The 24,494-nt window shown below is 41.8% G+C and overlaps 1 protein-coding gene across 3 annotated transcripts in view; it reads left to right on the top strand.

Moving 5' to 3' along the window:
* Positions 1 to 24,494, top strand: part of kcnh3 (potassium voltage-gated channel, subfamily H (eag-related), member 3) — a 648,677-nt gene that overhangs the window by 515,954 nt on the left and 108,229 nt on the right. For all 3 annotated transcript variants that reach the window (XM_063051908.1, XM_063051907.1, XM_063051906.1), the window contains exon 9: positions 6,393 to 6,592. In XM_063051908.1, the coding sequence (XP_062907978.1) occupies positions 6,393 to 6,592 (200 nt within the window). The remainder of the gene's footprint in view (positions 1 to 6,392; positions 6,593 to 24,494) is intronic.

Below are 24,494 nucleotides of genomic sequence, written 5' to 3'. Positions count from 1 at the left end.
GATGAAATATAGCCTCGCCTGGAAGGGCAGTTTAGGTCCCTGAGTAGTGGTGAAGGAAGAGGTGTCAGGGCAGGTGTAACACTTAGCGTGGTTGCAGGAATAAGTGTCTGGAGGGGTTCGGAGGGGAGGGATGTGCAGACAAGGAAGTTATGGTGAGAACGATCCCTGCAGAATGTGGAGAGAGGAAGGGAGAGAAAAGTGTGCCTTGTGTTGGGAATCCGTTGGAGATAGCAGACGTGACGGAGAATACTCTATTAGATGCAGAGAATCATGGGGTGATAGATGTGGGCAAGGATAACCCTATCCCTGTTATGTCAGGCAGATGGGAGAGGGTGAGGGCAGATGTGAGGGAAATGAAGAAAATTCAAGTGAGAGCTACAGTAATTACAGTGGAGGAGAAACCCTGTTTTCTGAAAAAAAAAGAGGACATCTTTTTTCCATCCTCTGGAATGGAAAGCCTCATCAGAGAACGAATACATTTTAGCTTGGATTGGATTAACATTTGTTGGCAAAAATTGTATTCTTCAAGGAAAGACACCTTAAAATCACACATCTTGGAGCAGAGTGCTGACTCTGAAATGAATGGTCTTTGTTTCAGGCTGGATTGGAATCTCTTTGGGTCAAACCAATAATTTAGACCTCCTTAGTGGGCTTTGCTGTGAATAGTGCTAGTTTGGAAGGATCAATACAAAAGCATGGAATTAATGCTGTGACATACATTTTACATATACTCAGCTGGCCCAAATTTATCCTTTTCATAATTTTAACAATACTTTAAATTACCTTGAACTGGCTTACAGAAGGAATCAGCTAGTATAGTAACAGAAAGAGATACAAAAGAAGAGATGTATAATTCTGATGCTAGTAGCTTACAGGGTGGAATAAAGGCATTTTTACAGTCCTCAATCAGTCATTGGGTGTCTTAGATATGTTTTCCATTGTGAGATTCCTTATTGATTAAGCTTGAATGGTCTTGATGTGTTTCATTCATAATTCATGTCTCTAATCTATTCACAGTAATCGTTTTCACCTCACACAAATTATCTAGTGAAACCAACATAAATTGTTTAACTTCATGTTATGTCCCTGTGATTTTCATTTGTTATTACTAACACAGTAACACTACATTATGAATGGTTTGATCTCAGCTGCACACTTGGCCAATTGTTTTGGTACTTCTGGTTAAGAAAGGACTTTTCTTTATGCTTCTATGAGAAGGATCTGATCCCAGAGCTAAACTACAATATGTGAAATTATTGTATATTACATTTACAGCAGTTGTATAAAATATATCAGTAATGAAATAGTTAGCTTTATATTCTCTGCAGTTACAGTTAGAGTAGCAGAATTTGGTTACCCTGTCCCACCCCATCCATTCTCCTCTTTCTGCAAGGATAAATCCCTCTGTGATTCTCTTGTCCACACGTCCCTCCCTACTAATCTCCCTCGTGGCACACACTATATATATGCAAGCCGAGGAAGTGCTACACCTGCCCATTTACCTCCTCCCTCACCTCCATTCAGGGCCCCAAACAGGTGAGGCAACACTTCATCTGCAAATCTGTTGGGGTCATCTACTGTGTCCAGTTCTCCCAATGTGGCCTCCTTTACATTGGTGAGACCAGATGTAGATTGGGGGACCTTTTGTCAAGCACCTGCACTCCATCCGCAAAAAAAGCAGGATCTTGCAGTGGCCAACCATTTTAATCCCTATTCCCATTCCCATTCCAACTTGTCAGACCATGGCTCCGCTACTGCACGATGAGGGCACTCACAGGCTGGAGCATTAATTTCTCTAACTTCTGTTAATTTTTCTTCCTCCTTCCTTCAGTCTTCTTCAATTGCCCACTCTAGTATCCTATTTCCTCATCTCTTCTTCTCATCTGCCTATCACCTCCTCCAGTGCACGTCTTCTTTCCCTTTCTCTCATGGTCCACTCTCCTCTCCTATCAGATCTCTTCTTCTTCAGCCCTTTACCTTTTTCACCTATCATCTCCCAGCTTCTTATTTCACCTCTCTCTCCCACCCACCTGGTTTCACCAGAGTCAAAATCAGATTCAGATTTAATATCACTGGCATATGTCATGAAATTTGTTAACTTTACAGCAGCAGTACAATGAAATACATGATAAATAAATATAGATTAAAAACCTGAGTTACATTATATGTATATTAAACACAATTTATTTTATGAGCAATCTTCCATTAAATTTGCCAAATGTAGTAAATGAGAAACATTGCAGAATAAAATTATAGTAATCCCCAGAACATTAGAATCTTTTATTCATCAGATAATGTTTGAATGTAATTTTTTAGTCAACTTCTTTTGTTTAATTCATTTTGCTCACTGAAAGAAATTCTACTCCAATCTCTAAAGAGACAAAATTTTGTTTGTGTCTTCATAATGTACAGAAATACTTTAGTCACAAAACATTAGCTTATAATGGCAAGAATCAAAATTGCACATTTTCCTCTGGGAATATTAACAAGTGTTGAACAGAATGTCAGTACAAAGGAAATATTCTATACTTAAAGGAGCCAAAGCAGGATTCATGTCAATTAGCCTGTTCCTGTGATCTTCTCCCTAAAGGTGCTGAGTTACATTGCTCTAAACTCCACAGGTTTCAGCAGCTCTCCAGTGCCTTTGTAATACAGAACAGGAAAAAACATTTCATAGTACCATACTCGTGCTGTCACTGACAGATGCACATTTCCAAAGTTCCAATCCAACTCCTTTCTGAACTCATTTACTTGATCTGTTACACCATCTTCTCAGGTAGAGTGTTCCAGATCTTGTCAACACCTATCAAAAAAAAAAATCATTCACCTCATCTCCTCTCTCAATCATTTATCAATGATTTTGAAAAGAATGGTCATCAAGCCACAGGCCAGAAGGATTAGTTTGTTTCCATCTCTTAAATCAGAAGCTCCAAAAATCCTTAAAACTGGGATGTCCTCATGTGTTAACTTTGGTCTACTCTGTGATCTCTATCCTTGTGAAGTGGTATTTCAAACTCTTAAAGTCTTCCTGGATTAACAAGCTTCAGGAGCTCCAACTGAGTTCATGATATACAAATAGCCACTTATTTCTTTTCAACAGATTCAAGTCTGGTTGCATGAAAGATTGTTTTCTTCCAAAAGCAATGTTTTGTATTGACCTATTCTCTTTCCTATGAAATCAACATGAAGGGATATATTTACAAGATTAAAAAAATAACTGGAATAAAAGCTCCACTTGTAATACTAATAATTTAAAAATCTACCGAATTCAGACAGTGAGTGAGTTTAATAAGATTTGAAAATGACAGGATTCTCAGGACCTGGGCAAGCAATGGTTGGAGGTTTCTCTATGATGCTGATCATAGTCAATAAGGGTATGAGGAGAGGCCACGTGACGAAGATTAGCAAAGGTTCTTACTGCAGTAACAAGAAACTTCCCATACTGCTGTATGGGAATGAATCTTGGTCAGAAATAAATCAGCAAAGAAGTTAACCCTATTCACATTTATTGTCTTTGGAAAAGATCTATTGCAGATAAAATTGAATTCAATACTTAGAGGAAGTGCAGTTAAATTTCTATCTATGGATAATGGATTTTAATACTATCAGTTGATCAAACAGTAGCAAACCCAATGTAAAAATAATTCAAGTACTCAGGCATTAAATTTTACCCATTCCTCCAACGTGGAAGGAGGGAGGCATGCACTGCTGCCTATCATATTATGCATAGATGTAGTTATAGTTATTGATTATAATTAGTGTTTGAACCATCCTGTGCAAAACTTGTGGAACTGAAATGGAAGAGTTGGAAACGGTTTGCAGCGAATCATAAACACAATAGATTCTGCAGATGCTGAAAATCCAGTGTAACATGTACAAAATGCTGGAGGAACTCAGCAGGTCACGTAGCACCTATAGAAATGAATAAACAGTCAACATTTCAGCTGAGACTCTTTTCCGGAGATGCTATCTGACCTTCTGAGTTCCTCCAGAATTTTGTAGTAGCTTGCAAGCCAGGCAGCATCAGTAAAAGGAGAAGCAATTAATATAATAAGACTAAAGACCTTTTGTCAGAACTGACTGTTTCTTTTTTCATAGATGCTGCCTGATTTGCTGAGAGTTACCAACATTTTTTTTAACTTTCAGATTTCCAACAGTTACGATTTTTTTTCTTTCCAATTTGCACATACTGTGCAAAACTTGATTGGCTACATTAGGGCATGAGGTCAAGAAGGAGGAAGTGTTGAGCCTCCTAATGAGTATTAAAGTAGATAACTATTAAGGCAATGGGATTTACCCAGGTTATTGAAGGAGGCAAGAGACAAGATTACTGGCCTTTGACCAGTATCTTTGTGTCCTCTCTAGCCAAGTTGAGGTCCTGGAGAACTGGCGAGTGGCTAATGTACCTCTATTTAACAAGGGAACAAGGGAAAATCCTGGGAACTATAGATCAGTGAGTCTCAAGTTAGTTGTAGGGCAATTGCTGAAGAAAATACTTTGGGATAGGATATATGAGCATTTGGAAACCCATGGCCTAAATAGGGAGACCAGCATAGCTTTGTGTGTGGCAAGTCGTGAGACCAGCCTTGGTGCCACCTGTAAACTTACTAACTCACCCATCTACATTTTCATTCAGTTCATTTATAAACATCACAAACAGCAGAGATCCAAGCATGGATCCCTGCAGAACTCCACTAATTACAGACCTCTTGCTCGAATAAGTCCCTTCAACCAATTGAACTTCTTGACAAGGTGACAAGAGAGATTGATGAGGGATGTTGTCCACATGGATGATAGCAAGGAATTTGACCAAGTCCTTCTTAGAAGTCTAATCCAGAAGATTAAGATGCATGGGGTCTGTGGCAAATTGGCTGTTTGGATTCAGAAATGGCTTGCACATAGAGGACAAAAGGTAGTGGTTGAAGGGACTTATTGATGGAGTTGTGGATAATGTAGAAGACTGGCAAAGAATACAGCATGAAATAGATCAATTGTACGTTTGTAGATATAGGCTGAGAAATGGCAGATGAAGTTTAACCCAGATAAATGTGAGGTGTTCACCTTAGGAGGGCAAATGCAAGGAGACAGGACACTGTTAAGCGCAAGATCTTTAATAGTGTTGCTGAGTAGAGAGATCTTGGGATCCAAGTTCATAACTCCTTGACAGTGGCTACACAGGTCATTAAGGTGGTTAAGAAGGCTTATGGAATGCTTGCTCTTATTAGTCGAGGCGTGAGTTCAAAGGCCAGGAGGTTATGTTGCCACTTTATAAAATTCTGATTAGGCCACATCTGGGGTATTGTGTACAGTTCTGGTCACCCCACTATAGGAAAGATGTTGAGGCTATGAGAGGGTGCAGAAGAGGTTTGCCAGACTCTAAACCAGAGAGCATATGCTATAATGGGAGGCTGGATAAACTTGGGTTGTTTTCACTGGAGTGTCAGAGGCTGAGGGGAAACCTGACGGAGGTTTACAAGATTATAAGAGACATAGATAGAGTGGTCAGAGAGTATCTGGTTCCCAGCATTGGAAGGTCTAATACCAGAGGCCATGCATTGAAGGTGAGAGGTGAGAGGGAGTAGGTTCATGGTAGATGTGAAGGGTAAATTTTTCACTCAGAGTCATGGCTGCCTGGAATGCCGGTAGAGGCAAATACATTACAGGCTTTTAACAGACATTTGGATGGGCACATGGATGTAAGGAAGATGGAGGGATATGGACAATGTGTAGGTTGAAGGGATTAGTGTTTGGGTGTTTTAGATTTGCTTCTTAGCTTGTTCAGCACAACATTATGGGTCAACTGGTCTGTTCCTGTGCTGTAATCTTCTATGTTCTATGTTCTATATAAAAATTAAATCATTTGGCAAATTACATCACTGATGCACTTTGAAAAAATAGAAAAATGTATCCTTGGATGGCTCAAAACGTGGCATTACAAAGAATCTGTCAAGGTAATTTAGAATACCCCACAAAGTTGTATTTAAATAATGAGCCATTGGCTCAGACATGAGCCACAGCTCAAACATTCCAGATTTGCTCTATTACCAAGATGGAGGCAAGATTATCAATTTTTAAAGAGCGTATTAATTAGTGGAAAACATATATTTATCAATCTAACCTCTTTTTGCCAGGATGATGAGAGTTTCACTGCTATTTGTTTGGCAAGAGGTGAAGGAAATGGGGTTTCCAGCTTGGAATAACACTCACCCTACAAGTTATTGTAGAAATTCTCTCAGTAATCCCACAACTAGACTAGATTTCACAAATATATTTGTGTTGATTAGGTCAGTGAAAAAATAATAAAATTGGAAAGGAAATGTGGTGGAGTATCTGCATGCCTACTGTAAAAAAGAACGTTAATTTTAACTTGCTCTTGTTCATTACCCCCTCAGCTCTCATGCACGCAGTTGTATTTGGAAATGTCACTGCGATAATCCAGAGAATGTATTCCCGGCGTTCACTGTACCACACCAGGACTAAAGATTTGAAGGACTTCATACGTGTTCATCGACTCCCCAAGCAGCTGAAACAGCGAATGCTCGAATGTTTCCAAACCACTTGGTCTGTGAATAATGGTATTGATGCAAATGAGGTACACATCTCTAACCATATCTCCTATAACCACTGGGCTCACTCGATGTTCAAGAACGAAGGAGTTGATTAGAGTGTAACAAGATGCCAAGAATAATCAAGCTACCTTTTCCTCCCCCTCTTTGCCAGTAAACCGTTTGCCTACCAGTCGATTTGATTAATCCATAATTTGCTTTTGAATAGAGTAATTCCATTGTAGCCAATCAGCACAGCAAAGCAGCCGCATTAGTCATTCAGCACCTGCAAATAACGCAAGACCACAGAGGAAAAATAAAAGCAACATAGTCACTGAGCCACAGGGACAAAGGAGAATGCACATCCAATACTCAACAAGGCCAGGAATACAGTTTTAAAATACATCAGCTCAGAGATTTAACGGTGATTTTATTTTATTGAATGCTGTGTAAATTAAAACTAAAAGTTCAAAATTTTAAGCATATTTATTATCAAAGTATGTATACTTTATACAACCTTAAGATTCGTCTCCTTACAGGCAGCCACGAAACAAAGAACCCCAATAGAACACATTAAAAACAAAAGACTGTCAAACACCCAATGTGCAGCAAAGAAAAAAAGTGTTGCAAACAATAAAAGCAAGCAAACAGCATCCAGAACTGAAGTTCACAAAGCCAGGCATCACTGCAACCCATTCAGAAGTCTACAGAAGCTGATTCAGAAGGCCTCAGTCCAGCACAGAGTCGAGCAAACCCTCAGAGCGGTGAGCCAAACTGGCCTCTGTCTCTTGCCTCCGACTCCAACACCATGACCATTTCAATCTGGCCCGGTGCTTAGATTGTCCAAATCTCTGGTCATTCCTCACCCTCAAGCTCAGGTTCTGCTGCCTCAGTACAGACGATACCTGACTTTTCCAATTCGGCTCAGCTCTTCCTAACAGAATGTGTTTGCAATCTATTTCAAGTGGAACCATACTAATCTACCTGCCATGAATGACACTCACAATAATCAGCCTCTTTCTATATCCAATAATTGCGTCATTCCCCTTGTGACACTATTTTAGAGTGATTCCAGAAGTAGTAAATTCATGTTGTTCTGAAGCCCACCTACAGTTGACTATTTTCAGTCAAGCCTGGTGATGAAAGTACTTCTTTCTCAGACACAGCATAACGTAACAGAGGTCTCCCTGAATACATCTGACTCTGGCATCGAGTATCTAATCCAAGTACATCCTCTTGCATAAAAGTAAGTGTTATCATTCCTTCAGGCCCCTCCACCACGATACCAGATTGACACCTGACCTCTCGCAAACCAAACAACCCAAACTAGCGGCCGCTGATCTCTCTAACCCCCTAATCACAGATTACCTTGACCCATCCTCCCACTATTGCTCCAGCCCACTACCTGCCACAACAGCAACCCACCAGCTGCAGTCCTGTCACTAGCTGTATACTATTCCTTGCCTGAAGTCCCTCACCCCCTTTAGCACACTCTCATCCAAAAGTGTTCTCTTCTACAAACCAGTGGCCCTCGGCTTGTCTGGCTGCTTTGCACATTGCACTGATGTCAATGACTTTCAAAGCCACTTGTGTTGAACTGAGGGTCTCTTGTCTTCATTCTAAGTCTTGTACAATAATTGAGTTTCTGGTTTGAATCCCAATTATTGGCTGCAGGCTTTTTTAATTGACTGAAACATCTATACTTGCTACATCTGTATTTGTAAACAAAGGGTGAACCACTCTCAGAATGAACAAGAACCTGGCTTGGCCAGAGTTGTAAAAGAACTAGAGGGGCAGCTTAATCATCGAGGTTTCTGTTGTAGAAAGAAAAGCGTGTATTTTCATTTATCGTGCTGTTGTTTACCTCCAGAGTAAAATGAATAAATGAGCAAAGTCTAAACTGTGATACAGGTGTTTAGGGTTCACAATAGGACTGAATGGAGTGCCAGATGTTTAAATGAGCAGATTAGTGTGAAGTGATTCAGCGCTGAGGTTCAGATTGTGTAGCACCTACCTCGCTCATTAGAACATGTATCATTGAATAATGACTCTGATCAACTGAACATTTTCTGCCCAAATCGCTTCACCCCACAACGGTAACCTGACTGAGCTAATTGCTGCTTTTCTAATTGTTCTGTGTTATTGGCCAAATGCCTTTAATTGCAAAATTCTGACTGTGCGACATCCTCCCTTCCACACTCTTATCTCCATTCTGAATCAGCCTAATCCATTCCTGTGTGAGTCCTCTCTTCCTTATTATCTTGTTGACCTGTCTTTATCCCAACAGTTCTCTTTCGATCCTTTGCATTGCCTGGCCCTCCATTAACCTCTTACTTCATTCATAGACCTGTTATCTCTATTTAGACTGTGAACACAGAGGTCGGAACAGGATATATTACAGATGTGGTAATTTCACCACTGGAATGGAGACACTGTTAATCATGTATTTCTTTCTTAAGGATTTTGCTTAAGTATATTGTTCTTGGGGGTGAAACATTTCATTTAGACTTCAATGCCATGTAATATTAGTTGTGCCGCAGTACAGGAGGATAACAATTCAGCTTGTTCAGACAATTTAATGTAATGTTCTTCTGCATAGATAGACATTGATATTGAAAAGCTTTGATATCTTGTAGCCGTCTCTAATAACTGCATTTCTGGCTTGGACTTCTAATGCCAAAACATATCAAGGATAAACAAAACCATATAAATTTTTGTGAATGGTGAAAAATTGATTGGGTCTTACATGTGACCTTTGCTAGAAGTTGATATGAGGTTTAATAAGTGTAGTGTGATGACATCTGAGATTCTGAAGCTAGAAAGTCAATTATCAATCAATTAGTTCAAAAAAGAAATGGAGATGAGCAAATCTGACATATGACACTTTAATTGAAGAAGTGCCAGAGATCACCAATTGATGTTTGTGAGAGAGTACAGCAGTAGCTTCAGCTACAAGTCAATATTCCTCTGTCATGGTCTGCATGGCTTTCTGAACTGGCCTTTGATGACCACCATTCTGTATAAAAGTCTTGAGCTGATGACAAAGAGTTACTTAGTGGACATTTTTAAAATCTTCCTCAGGGGGCTGCCAGTGTTATCCCTTGTCTGGTGAAAGTGTTCTCATTGTAGCTTCATTGTCAGCGATCAATAGGAAGTCACTTAGTCTTCGTGTAACAGCACAAAAGGTGTAGAAGCCCCAGTTGATCGCCAGCTTCAATTCTTTCATTCGAATGTAACACCAGTCAGATGGCAAATGGTTTAATGGCTTTGTTAAGGGGTGAGTTCGATAGAATTTGTCAAAAAAGGTAACAAAGTATTGATGACAATACACACACACAAAATGCTGGAGGAGCTCAGCAGGCCAGGCAGCATCTATGGAAAAGAGTAGACAGTCGACATTTCAGGCCGAGACCCTTCATCAGGACTGGAGAAAAAAGATGAGGAGTCAGAGTAAGAAGGTGGAGGGAGGGGAGGGGTGAAGGTGAAAGCAGGAGAAGGTGAGGGTTGAAGTGAAGAGCTGGGAAGTTGATTGGTGAAAGAGATACAGGGCTGGAGAAGGGGGAATCTGATAGGTGAGGACAGAAGGCCATGGAAGAAAGGGAAGGAGGAGGAGTACCAGAAGGAGATGATGGACAGACAAGGAGATAAGGTGAGAGAGGAGAATGGGGATGGGGTGCATTACTGGAAGTTTGAGAAATCGAAGGTCATGTCATCAGGTTGGAGGCTACCCAGATGGAATATAAGGATTTACTCCTCCAACCTGAGTGTGGCCTCATCATGGCAGTACAGGGGGCCGTGGACTGATATGTCAGAATGGGAATGGGAATGGGAAGTGGAATTAAAATGGGTGGCACTGGGAGAACTCACTTGTTCTGGCAGGTGGAGCGTAGGTGCTCGGCGAGGCAGTCTCCCAATCTACGTTGGGTCTCACCAGTATACAGGAGGACACAGTATATGACCCCAACAGACTCACAGGTAAAGTGTCGCCTCACCTGCAAGGACTGTTTGGGGCCCTGAATGGTAGTGAGGAAGGAGGTGTAGGGGCAGGTTGTTCCACTTGCAAGGATAAGTGCCAGGAGGGAGATCAGTGGGGAGGGACGAATGGACAAGGGGGTCATGTAGGGAGTGTTCCCCTGCAGAAAGCAGAAAGTGGGGGCGGGGAAGGGGTAGGGGAAGATGTGCTTGGTGGTGGGATCCTATTGGAGATGGCGGAAGTTCTGGAGAATTATGTGCTGGATGTGGAGGCTGGTGGGGTGGTAGGTGAGGACAAGAGGAACCCTATCCATGGTGGGGTGGCAGGAGGATGGGGTGAGGGCAGATGTGCGCGAAAAGGAAGAGATGCGGTTGAAGGCAGTGTTGATGGTGGAGGAAGAGATCTCCCAGTGGCCACCCATTTTAATTCCACTTCCCACTCCCATTCTGGTATGTCAGTCCATGGCCTCCTCTACTGTCACGAAGAGGCCACACCCAGGTTAGAGGATCAACACCTTATATTCCGTCAAGGTAGCCTCCAACCAGAACATGAACATGAACATCGATTTCTCAGACTTCTGATAATTGCACCCCCCCCCTTCACCATTTCCCATTCCTATTTCCCTCTCTCACCTCCTCCTTACCTGCACATCACCTCCCTCTGGTACTCTTCTGCCTTTTCTTTCTTCCATGGCCTTCTCCCCTCTCCTATCAGATTCCCCCTTCGCCGGCCCTGTATCTCTTTCACCAAACAACTTCCCAGCTCTTTACTTCACCCCTCTCCCCACTTCCCAGTTTCTCATCACCTTGTATTTCTTCCTCCCCTCTCCCCACCTTCACACTTTGATTCCTCATCTTTCTTCCTCCAGTCTTGGCCCAATACGTTGACTGTTCTCTGTCCCATACATGCTGCCTGGCCTGCTGCATTCCTCCAGCATTTTGTGTGTGGTGCTTGGATTTCCAGCATCTGCAGATTTTCTCCTGTTTTCTGAATGTTCTTCTTCTCCTTTTTTGTTTAATGGCGGTTGGCAGCCAGTTTTCAGTGCATTACCGCCACCTGCTAGACTTGTGGTGTTCCAACCAAATACGTCCTGGAGTCCTCTACTTTAGACAATCTAGTTCAGCCTGCAGTTCTCTATTAGCTCACTCTGTAGTTGCATTTCCTCATGAATGCTTAACATGCTCATTAGATAATGCCGCAAACTGCTATTCTTCCCTAATTATGTCACATGTTTTCGTGTAGTTGCATTACCTCAATTACATTGATTTCATCTACATCACTTGTAAGACTAAAATTGTCTTGTTGAAGAATAGTAATTATCGCACGTTATACTTTTAAACTTCTTGTTTTTCCAAGTCTATCTGCTTTTTCAGGTTTTCCTTTTCTTGGATCGTAGCCTGCAGTTGTTTACTGAGACCTCGGAGTTCTTCTTCATTTGCTTCCATGTTTTCATTTTATAATCTGAATGTAGATAATTCACTTTGTAACAAATTCCTTTTCCTTTTGTATCCTTGTAATAATTTCCTCCATTTTCCAATCTCTTTCCAACTCACTGTTGTTCTTGTCGGGTACTTCTATTTGTTGTTGTAGTTCTGCACATTCAACCATAAAATTTTTAATGTATTGATGAAGTTGATATGATTGATATCACCTACGTGGACTTCAGTAAAGCCTTTGACAAGAAAGTCAAAATGCTAGAGCCTCTCACATTCCAAACATGTAAGGTTAGGGTCAGTAAGTGGTGAGCATGCTCAGTTGGTGTTTGAAGCATGGCAACACTGTGGGCTGCCGCCAGCACAACTTTGGACTGTGTCGGTCATAAACGCAAATGACCCATTTCTTTGCATGTTTCGATGTTTCAATAAACATGTGACAAATAATGATAATCTTTGAATAAAGTGAGACTTGGTGCATGAGGGGCAGAACTAGCAGTTCAATATTCTGGCATTCCGTTGTGTTAGATGTGTTAGAGCGGGATGGATTAAAGTGGGAGGGGTGGCATTACTAGTCAGGGAAAATGTCACAGCAGTGCTCAGTCAGGACAAACTGGAGAACTCACCTAGGGAAATATTATAGGTGCAACTGAAGAATAAGAAAAGTATGACCACTTTAATGGGCCACCAAACAGTCCACAGCATTCAGAGGAACAAATTTGTAAACAGATATGTAGACTGCTGGAAGAAGCATAAGGTTGTGATAGCAGGTGATTTTAACATTCCACATATTGAATGGAACTCCCATACTGTAAAAGGACAAGATGGGAGAGGGTTTGTCATATCTATTGTGGTAATTATCCTTAATCAGCACATAGAAGTCCCAACGAGAGAGTTTGCAATATTTGATCTCCTATTAGGGAATGAGACAGAGCAAGTGACAAAAGTTTGTGTTGGGAACTCTTTGCCTCTAGTGATCATAATGCCATTAGTTTCAAGGTAATTATGAAAAAGGATAGATCTGGTCCTCGGGTTGAGGCAAAGCAGCAAAGAGGTCACGGAACCTATGCAGATTACAGAGGAGGAGGTGTTCGCAGTCTTGAGGAAAATTAGGGTGGACAAATTTCCAGAGCCCGACAAAATGTCTCCTCGGACCTTATGGGAGACAATTGCAGGGTCCCTAGCAGAGATAATTAAATCATTCTTTACAACCTACAGGTGAGGTACTAGAGGACTGGAGAACTGCTAATATTGTTCCAATGTTTAAGAATGTCTCTAAACCAGGAAATTATAGACCAGTGAGCCTGACATCAATAGTGGGAATGTTATTAGAAGGTATTCTAAGGGACCAGATATATACAGTTGAAGTCAGAAGTTTGCATACACCTTAGCCAAATACGCTTAAACTCAGTTTTTCACAATTCCTGATATTTAATCCTAGAAAACATTCCCTGTCTTAGGTCAGTTAGGATCACTACTTTGTTTTAAGAATGTGAAATGTCAGAATAATAGTAGAGAGAATGATTTATTTCAGCTTTCATTTCTTTCATCACTTTCCCAGTGGGTCAGAAGTTTACATACACTTTGTTAGTATTTGGTAGCATTGCCTTTAAATTGTTTAACTTGGGTCAAACTTTTTGGGTAGCCTTCCACAAGCTTCTCACAGTAAGTCGCTGAAATTTTGTTCCATTCCTCCAAACAGAACTGGTGTAACTGAATCAGGTTTGTAGGCCTCCTTGCTCGCACATGCTTTTTCAGTTCTGCCCACAAATTTTCTATCGTATTGAGGTCAGAAAATGATGTCAAGTCTGGTTCATACTTGGGAGCAATTTCCAAATGCCTGAAGGTACCAGATTCATCTGTACAAACAATAGTACGCAAGTATAAACACCATAGGACCATGCAGTCGTCATACCGCTCAGGAAGGAGACGCATTCTGTCTCCTAGAGATGAACGTACTTTGGTGTGAAAAGTGCAAATCAATCCCAGAACAACAGCAAAGGACCTTGTGAAGATGCTGGAGGAAACAGGTAGACAAGTATCTATATCCACAGTAAAATGAGTCCTATATCGACATGACCTGAAAGGCTGCTCAGCAAGGAAGAAGCCACTGCTTCAAAACTGCCATAAAAAAGCCAGACTACAGTTTGCAAGTGCACCTGGGGACAAAGATCTTACTTTCTGGAGAAATGGCCTCTGGTCTGATGAAACAAAAATTGAACTGTTTGGCCATAATGACCATTGTTATGTTTGGAGGAAAAAGGGTGAGGCTTGCAAGCCGAAGAACACCATCCCAACCGTGAAGCATGGGGGTGGCAGCATCATGTTGTGGGGGTGCTTTGCTGCAGGAGGGACAGGTGCACTTCACAAAATAGATGGCATCATGAGGAAGGAAAATTATGCGGATATATTGAAGCAGCATCTCAAGACATCAGCCAGGAAGTTAAAGCTAGGTCACAAATGAGTCTTCCAAATGGACAATGACCCCAAGTATACCTCCAAAGCTGTAGCAAAATTGTTTAAGGACAACAAAGTCAAGGTATTGTAGTGGCCACCGCAAAGCCGATAGAAAATTTGTGGGCAGAACTGAAAAAGCATGTGCGAGCAAGGAGGCCTACAAACCTGACTCAGTTACACCAGTTTTGTCTGGAGGAATGGAACAAAATTCCAGCAACCTACTGTGAGAAGCTTGTGGAAGGCTACCCCAAGCGTTTGACCCAAGTTAAACAACTTGAAGGCAATGCTACCAAATACTAACAAAGTGTATGTAAACTTCTGACCCACTGAGAAAGTGATGAAAGAAATAAAAGCTGAAATAAATCATTCTCTCTACTATTATTCTGACATTTCACATTCTTAAAATAAAGTAGTGATCCTAACCGAGCTAAAACAGGGAATGTTTTCTAGGATTAAATGTCAGGAATTGTGAAAGACTTGAGTTTAAATGTATTTGGCTAAGGTGTATGTAAACTTCTGACTTCAGCTGTAAGTATTTGGATGGACAGGGACTGATTGGGGATAGTCAATATGGCTTAGTGCATGGTAGGTCAAGTCTAACTAATCTTATGGCACTTTTCAAGGAAGTTATCTGGAAAGTTCATGAAGACAAGGTTGTGAATGTTGTCTATGTGGACTTCAGCAAGGCATTTGGCGAGGTCCCACATGGGAGATTGGTCACGAAGGTTCAGTCACTTGGCATTTAAGATGAGATAATAAATTGAATTATACATTGTTTTTTGTGGGAGAAGGCAGAGATGGTAGGAGATGGTGACCCTTCTGACCTGAGGCCGTGACTAATGGAGTGCCACAGGGATCTGTGCTGAGTCTATTGTTGTTTCTCATCTATATCAACAACCTGAATGATAATGTGGTTAACTGGATCAGCAAATTTGCAGATGGCACCAAGATTGGGGGTGTATTGGACAGTAAGGAACACCATCAAGGCTTTCAGAGAGATCTGGACCAGCTGGAAAAATGGGCTGAGAAATGACAGATGGAATTGAATGCAGACAAGAGTGAGTTGTTGCACTTTGGGAGGACCAGTCAGGGTAGGACTTTCACAGTGAATGGTAGGGCTCCGAGGAGAGTTATAGAACAAAGGGGTCTGGGAATACAAGTCTGAAATTCATTGAAAGTGATGAAACAGATAGATAGGGTCATAAAGAAAGCTTTTGGCACATTGGTATTAATAGATCAAAGTATTCCGTACAGGATTTAGGATGTTATGTTGAAGTTGTATTAGACATTGGTGAGGCCTAATTTGGATGATTATGTGCAGTTTTGGTCACCTACCTACAGGAAAGATGTAAAGATTAAAGGAGTACAGAGAAAATTTACAAGGACGTTGTCAGGACTGGAGGATCGGAGTTATAAGGAAAGATTGAATAGGTTAGCACTTTATTCCCTAGAACGTAAAAGATTCTCCTCAGATTTGATAGGGGTGTACAAAATTATGAATGGCCAACATAGGGTGAATGCAAGCAGGCTTTTTCCACTGAGGTTGGCTGAGACTACAACTAGAGGTCATGGGTTAAGGATGAAAGGTGAAATTTTTAAGAGGAGCATGAGGAGAAACTTCTTCACTCAGAAGGTAGTGAGAGTGTGGAACAAGCTGCAAGCTCCAACACATGTTGGATGTGACTTCAATGTCAACGTTTTAAGAGAAGTTTGGGTGGGTACATGGATGGGAGGGTATGGAGACAGGCTGAAGGGCCTGTTTCTGTGCTGTAGTTTCCTATGATTCTATGACTCTAAAGAATGCATACTAATATCCAGCAATTCCTGCAGGACAGATTGTTGCCTGAACTATCAAGATGATCAAATACTTTGTTGCACCTGACTTCTGATCTTGAACAGGAGGTAGAAGGGACATCTTGCTGTTTACATTCAATTGATGTAGAAGTGATCCATGTCACTGAGGCCTTCTGCACACAGTGAAGCCCTCTTTTCGAAGTTAAAGAGGAGCACTGACTTCTCCATGAGTTGCTGGCCAACCCACAGTGCATGTTTCCCTATGATGTCACCAATTGCACACCATTACTTTGTAGGTGTTTCATGTCAACTTGGATCATTTTTTTACAGACCATAAACGATTTTGATTCTTCCTGCATCAGCCACCTGTACCACCATAATAACTCAAAGGCAGGCTTTAGATGGCAAGATATCTACTCATGTTACATTTATGATTTTGGCTCTGAATGCATGAAATACATGATAGTATCAGGTTTACAGTTTGAACCACTTTTTTGCTAGAAATCTTATAGAGAATGTATTTGGCACTGATAAGCAATGCACTTGTGTTCTGAAGGAGAGGGCATCAGGATTTGTTGTGGATGGCATGGTGAATACCATTATGAGGAACAACTGTTGACAGCTTTTTTTGAACAAGAAGCTGAAGAGTAGAAGCATGAAGAGGAGGATTAGGGTGATCAGGAGGTAGAAAAGACAGAACACCATATAGGCAAGTGAGATGATGTAAAGAACACTTAATAACCTAGGCAGTTTGCAGATCTGGTAGACCAGATGATCATAGTCTTCTGCTGCTGTAGTCCATCCACTTCAAGTTTGACATGTTTTGCAGTCAGAGATTCTCTTCTGCACACCTTGTTGTAACACATGGTTATTTGAGTTACTACCACCTTCCTGTCGGCCTGGATCAGTCTGGGCATTCTCCTCTGACCTCTCTCATTAACAAAGTGTTCTTGGCCACAGAACTGCCGCTCACTGGATGCTTTTTGTTTCTTCAACTCTAGAGACAGTTATGCATGAAAATCCCAGATCAGCAGTTTCTGAGATATTCAAACCAGCCCGTCTGGCACCAATAATCATTCCACGGTCAATGTCACTGAGATCGCATTTCTTCTCCATCCTGATTTTTGGTCTGAACAACAACTGAACCTCTTGACCATGTCTGCATGCATTTATGCATTTAGTTGTTGCCACATGATTGGCTAATTAGATATTTGCATTAACAAGCTGAGGTACAGGTGTACCTAATTAAGTGTCTACTGAGGATCAATATCAGAAAATGGCCAACAATATCACCATCACAATTCACTTATCTATAGCATCCAGAAGGAAGTCATTATTTCCCACTGGGTCCATGCTGTTTCCAAGAGTATAAAAGGAGGATCCACTAAACTGTCCTCTCTCTGCCCGGGCTCTACGTGATTAGGTACCAGAGCAGGTAGTCTCATATCATTCACCATTCGCCAACGGTCCTTCCTTTCATTTAACATTGGCTATCACTTTGTCCTGTCTTGAACAAAACAAAATCAAAGCCACCTGAAAATGCACATTCTAATTCTGGCCTTTTTTTAAAAATTTATAAGATATGGAATAGTACAGCACATTACAGGCCCTTCGGCCCACAATGTTGTGCTGACCCTCAAACCCTGCTTCCCATATAACCCCCCCACCTTAAATTCCTCCATATACCTGTCTGGTAGTGTCTTAAACTTAACTAGTGTATCTGCCTCCACCACTGACTCAGGCAGTGCATTCCACACACCAACCATTCTCTGAGTAAAAAACCTTCCTCTAATATCCCCCTTGAACTTCCCCTTACCTTAAAGCCATGTCCTCTTGTCTTGAGCAGTGGTGCCCTGGGGAAGAGGCGCGGGCTATCCACTCTATCTATTCCTCTTAATATCTTGTACACCTCTATCATGTCTCCTCTCATCCTCCTTCTCTCCAAAGAGTAAAGCCCAAGCTCCCTTAATCTCTGATCATAATGCATACTCTCTAAACCAGGCAGCATCCTGGTAAATCTCCTCTGTACCCTTTCCAATGCTTCCACATCCTTCCTATAGTGAGGCGACTAGAACTGGTATTAATTCAGTGATGGTATTAATAAATAAAGCTAATCATCCTTGTGCCTGTCATCTGTTCATCTTCCTTATCCCAGCACTGCCCTAAGTTCCTTCACCAGTGAGCTGTAGCTTATATAGTGGGAGGCTGCTTCAATATAAATGGCTTGGGCAGAGGAGCTCAAACAACAATAGGCCAGGTCGGCTGGGAATCAGTGTGAAATCCTTATCCTGGATCAGGTGTTGACACACAACATGAAGTGGCAAGGTTAAGAGGCTGAATGCCCTAACTTTGAGTGAGAAAAGCAGGTTCTTAATCAGTGAAGCCATTGGTAATCAGAATGTTGTCCTTACAGAATAAATACCCTTTTAGGAAAAAATTGATGAAGCCTCTTGTTAAATAGGGTGTCCAGAACTACAATGGCAGCAATTTTCAAGAAAGCCCTCTGAGTTTTCAATTAGGTTTCCTCAGACCTTTGGAAGCTGTTTTTACTGTATTGTACGCTGGGTCCCAAGTATACAGTACGCTGACAGAGCTGGCCATTTGTTTCATGTAAGAATGGATTTATTAAGTTCTGCATAAAATCTTGTCCCATCATGTTGCTGAACTCCTCTGACTTCTTTCTGCTAGCGTTTCAGGCATTTAGTATGTTAACAGAATTCCTATGGAGGCACTGAGAACTATAGCATTAGCACAGTCCCAGTGATGTGGTACCTGCGCACATTCAAAGTTCAAAGTAATTTTATTATCCCAAGTACATATATTTAACCTATACACACCAGAACTTCATTTTCTTGTGGGTAGTCACAGTAAATACAACAAACGCAATAGAATCAATGAAACATCACACCCTACAGAACTGACAAACAACCAATGTGCAAATACAAAAAGAAAGAGAAAAAAGGAAATAATAATTATAATAATAAATAAGCATTAAATATCAAGGACATGAGTTGAAGAGTCCTTGAAAGTGGTTCAGTGATGAGACGAGTGAAGTTATCCCCTTTGGTTCAAGGGCTGACGGTTAAGGGATAATAACTGTTCTTGAACCTGATGGTGCATATCCTGAGGCTCTTGTACCTTCTTCCTGATGGCAGCAACAAGGAGAGAGCATGACCTGGGTGTTGAGGGGCCTTGATGATGGATGCTGCTTTCTCACAACAGTGTTCTCTGTGAATGTAATTGAAGGTGGGGAGGACTTTACCCATGATAGGCTGGCTGTATCAACTATCTTTTACAAGGTTTTCCATACAAGGGCATTGGTGTTGCCATACCAGGCTGTGATGCAACCAGTCAATGTACTCTCCGCCACACACTCATAGAAGTTTGTCAAGGTTTTAGATGTCATGCTGAACCTCGGCAAGCTTCTAAGAAAGTAGAGGTGCTGTTGTGCTTTCTTCGTGATGGCACTTTGGTGCTGGCCGGCACAGGTCATCCGAAATGAGAGCACTGAAGAACTTAAAGTTGCTGACACTCTGCACCTCTGATCCGCCTATGAGGACTGGCTCACAGGCCTGTGGTTTCATCTTCCTGATGTTAGTAACCAGCTCCTTGGTCTTGCTGACATAAAGTGAGAGGTTGTTATTGTGGCACAACTCAGCCAGATTTTCAATCTCTCTCCTTTATTATGACAGACTCAGGGTGAGAGGGCAGATGGAACAACTTGTGGGAGGGGGAAAGGTGGGGTACAGAAGATAGAGAGTGTGGGTGATAAGCAGATAGAAACAAGTGGAGGAGGAGAATGTAACTGAGTGATGGTGTGGTGGGGTGGGGGCAACGTGTAGGTTGTTTGGGGAAGAAACCAGAGGCAAGTGAAAAGATGTACAGGACTGTCGATGCCCGTGGGGTGAACATTTCAATGCTTATACCATTCATCTGTAGCCTACCCATTAGGATATGAGGCACTTCACTTTGAGTTTGTTTTTTGCTTAATTTCATACCATTATCTCCACTTCAAGTTTTTAGAGATTAAAGACAGTAGCAGCACTGGTGAGGACCAAAAAGCTACAGGTGGTCAAGGGAGGTGGAGGAGTGCTTACAGGACTGCTTTGAGTCATTGGACTAGACTGGTCAATATTCAGGGATTCATCTTTGAATCTGAATGAAGACACCACAGTTGTCATCGAGTTCACTAAGAACTGAGCGGACGAGTGTGTACCTTCGAAAACATCCTGGTCATACCCAAACCAAAATCCATGGATGAACCAGGAGATTTGTAGTCTGCTGAGGGCTAGATCCGTGGCATTCAAGAGTGCTGATCCAAGACCATACAAGAAGTTCAGGCATGACCTAGGGAAGGCTATTTTAAGAGCAAAAAAATATTCTGATTGAAGTTAGAGCTGGAATCAGATGCACATCAGCTCTGGGAGGGATTGCAGGCCATTATTTCCTGCAAAGCAAAACCTAACATCATGAATGTCTGTGATGTTTTACTCCCAGATGAGCTTGATGTCTTTTATGCATGCTTTGAAAGGGAGAATAAAATTACATCTGTGCAAATCCCTGCAGTATCAGGAGACTCTGCAACCTCTGTTTTGGAGGCTGATGTCAGAAGATGCCTCAAAAGTTTTCTGTTGGTGTACCTGTAAGGGTACTAAAAACCTGTGCTAACCAACTGACGGGGGTGTTCAAGGATATTTTCAGTCTCTCACTTCTGCAGTCGGAGGTTCCTACCTGCTTCAAAAGGGCGACAATCATACCAGAGTCCAAGAAGAGGACAGTGAGCTGCCTCAATAACTTTCACCCTGCTGCACTTACTTCTACTATGATAAAGTTCTTTGAGAGGTTGATTATGACCAGAATAAACTTCTGTCTACAGAAGTGCCTGGACCAGCTGCAATTTATCTATCACCACAGTAGGTCTACAGCAGATACAACATCACACTGCCTTGGATCACCAGGACCACAGCAATAACTATGTCAGGCTGCTGTTTATTGATTACAGCTCAGCATTCAACACAATCATACCCTCAGTTCTAATCAACAGACTCCAAAACCTGGGCCACTATCTCACTCTGCAACTGGAAGCCTGACTTCCTTACCAGGAGACCACAGTCTGTATAGATCAGAAATAACATCTCCTCGCTTGCAATCAACACTGGCTTCCCTCAAGGATGCGTACTTAGCCCGCTGCTCTACTCTTTCTACACCCACGGCTGTGTGGCAAGACACAGCCCAAACACCATCTATAAATTTGCCGATAACATGTCTAATGTTGGCTGAACTTCAGGTGGTGATGAGGAGTACTAGAGTGAAATAGATCAGCTGGTTGAGAGGTGTCACAACAATAATCTTAAACTCAATGTCAGTAAGTTCAAGGAATTGATTGTGGACTTCAGGAAGGGGAAGTCAAGGAAACACTTCCAGTCCTCGTCAAGGCATCGACAATGGAAAGGGTGAGCAGTTTCAAATTCCTGAGTGTCAACATCTCTGAAGATCTATCCTGGACCCAACATATGGACCCAAATACAAAGAAGGCACGACAGCAGCTATATTTCACTGGGGGTTTGAGGAGACTTGGTATGTCATCTCGCAAGTTTCTATCTTGCAGTATTGTGGAGAGCATTCTAACTGGTTGCATCACTATCTGGTATGGAGGGGCCACCGTACAGGATCATAAAAAGCTGCGGAAAGTTGTAAACTCTGCCAGCTCCATCATGGGGCAGCAGCCTCCCCAGCATCAAGAACACGTTAAAAAAAGGATGCCACAAGAAGGCAGCATCCATCATTAAGCATCCCCATCATCCAGGACATCCCCTCTTATCATTGCTGCCAACACAGAGGAGGTACAGGAGCCTGAAGACACACACTCAATGTTTCAGAAACAGCTTCTTCCCCTCCGCCATCAGATTTCTGAATGCACGATGAACCCATGATCACCACCTCACTATTTTTCATACACACACACACACACACACACACACTCTTATCGTAATTTATAGATTTTTTTATTATTATCTATTGCAATCTACTGCTGCCACAAAACAACAAATTTCGCAACATAAACCAGTGATATTAAACCTGATTCTGATTCTAATTCTGCTAAAAAAACAAGATTTGTTTCCACCATTAATATTTAGTCCCCAGCTTGAGAATAGAACCATAGAACACTACAGCACAGAAACAGGCCTTTTGGCCCTTCTTGGGGGTGCCAAACCATTTTTCTGCCTAGTCCCACTGACCTGCACCTGGACCATATCCCTCCATACACCTCTCATCCATGTACCTGTCCAGGTTTTTCTTAAATGTTAAAAGTGATCCCGCATTTACCACTTCATCTGGCAGCTCATTCCACACTCCCACCATTCTCTGTGTGAAGAAGCCCCCCCTAATGTTCCCTTTAAACTTTTCCCCCTCACCCTTAACCCATGTCCTCTGGTTTTTTTCTCCCCTTGCCTCAGTGAAAAAAGCCTGCTTGCATTCACTCTATCTATGCCCATCATAATTTTATGTACCTCTATCAAATCTCCCCTCATTCTTCTACGCTCCAGGGAATAAAGTCCTAACCTATTCAACCTTTCTCTGTAACTCAGTTTTTCAAGTCCCGGCAACATCCTTGTAAACCTTCTCTGCACTCTTTCAACCTTATTTATATCCTTCCTGTAATTTGGTGACCAAAACTGAACACAATACTCCAGATTCGGCCTCACCAATGCCTTATACAACCTCATCATAACATTCCAGCTCTTATACTCAATACTTTGATTAATAAAGGCCAATGTACCAAAAACTCTCTTTACGACCCTATCTACCTGTGACGCCACTTTTAGGGAATTTTGTATCTGTATTCCCAGATCCCTCTGTTCTACTGCACTCCTCAGTGCCCTACCATTTACCTTGTATGTTCTACCTTGGTTTGTCCTTCTAAAGTGTAATACCTCACACTTGTCTGTATTAAACGCCATCTGTCATTTTTCAGCCCATTTTTCCAGCTGGTCCAAATCCCTCTGTAAGCTTTGAAAGCCTTCCTTACTGTTCACTACACCTCCAATCTTTGTATCATCAGCAAATTTGCTGATCCAATTTACCACATTACCATCCAGGTCATTGATATAGATGACAAATAACAATGGACCCAGCACCGATCCCTGTGGCACACCACTAGTCACAGGCCTCCACTCAGAGAAGCAATTGTCCACTACCACTCTCTGGCTTCTTCCATTGAGCCAAAGTCTGATCCAATTTACTACCTCTCCATGTATACCTAGCGACTGAATCTTCCTAACTAACCTCACACGTGGGACCTTGTCAAAGGCCTTACTGAAGTCCATGTAGACAACATCCACTGCCTTCCCTTCATCCACTTTCCTGGTAACCTCCTCGAAAATCTCTAATAGATTTGTTAAACATGACCTACCACTCACAAAGCCATGTTGACTCTCCCTAATAAGCCCCTGTCTATCCAAATACTTGTAGATTCTGTCTCTTAGTACTCCCTCCAATAACTTACCTACTACTGACGTTAAACTTACCGGCCTATAATACTGTAACCAAAATCAGAATCAGATTTATTATGACTGATTTATGACATGAAATTTGTTGTTTTGTGGCAGAAATACATTTTAAAGACCATACAAATTAAATAATTAATAGTGCAAAAAAAATGTAATAATGAGGGAGTGCCCATGGATTCATAGATTGTTCTGAAATCTGATGGCAGAGGGGACAAAGCTGTTCTTGAATTGTTGAGTTTGGGTCTTCAGGTTTCTGTACCTGTTCCCTGATGGTGGTAATGAGAAGAGAGCATGTACTACATGTCTATGGTCTTGTGGTGAAAATCCTCAACGATAGATGCCACCTTCTTGAGGCATCTTGAAGATGTCCTCAGTGGTGAGGAGGGCTGTGCTCGTGAAGGAGCTGGCTGAATCCAAAATCATCTGGAACCTTTCGTAATTCAGTGTACTGGAGGCTCTGTGCCAGGCTGTGATGCAACCAGTCAGAACACCCTCAACAGAAATTTGTAAGAGTCTTAGGTGATTAACCAAACCTCCTCAAGCTCGTAATGAAGTAGAGCCACTGAACTGCCTTCTTCGTGATTGTATCTATCTGTCGAACCCAGGATACAACATCAAAGGAGTTTACACTCATGCCTGCCCTTTCTAACTCCGTAAGCTTTCAGATTTCTGCATCAAACTTCCATTAACATATCAGGAAATCCTAAAGCTGCCATTCCACACCAATACAGTTGTCATCACTGGCATCAGTTAAAATGTGTGCTGGGAAGTTCCAGACATT

This window comes from Mobula hypostoma, chromosome 6, assembly GCF_963921235.1.
Source record: "Mobula hypostoma chromosome 6, sMobHyp1.1, whole genome shotgun sequence".
In the NCBI taxonomy this organism is placed as follows: domain Eukaryota; kingdom Metazoa; phylum Chordata; class Chondrichthyes; order Myliobatiformes; family Myliobatidae; genus Mobula; species Mobula hypostoma.
This window is presented reverse-complemented; position numbering and strand designations above follow the sequence as displayed.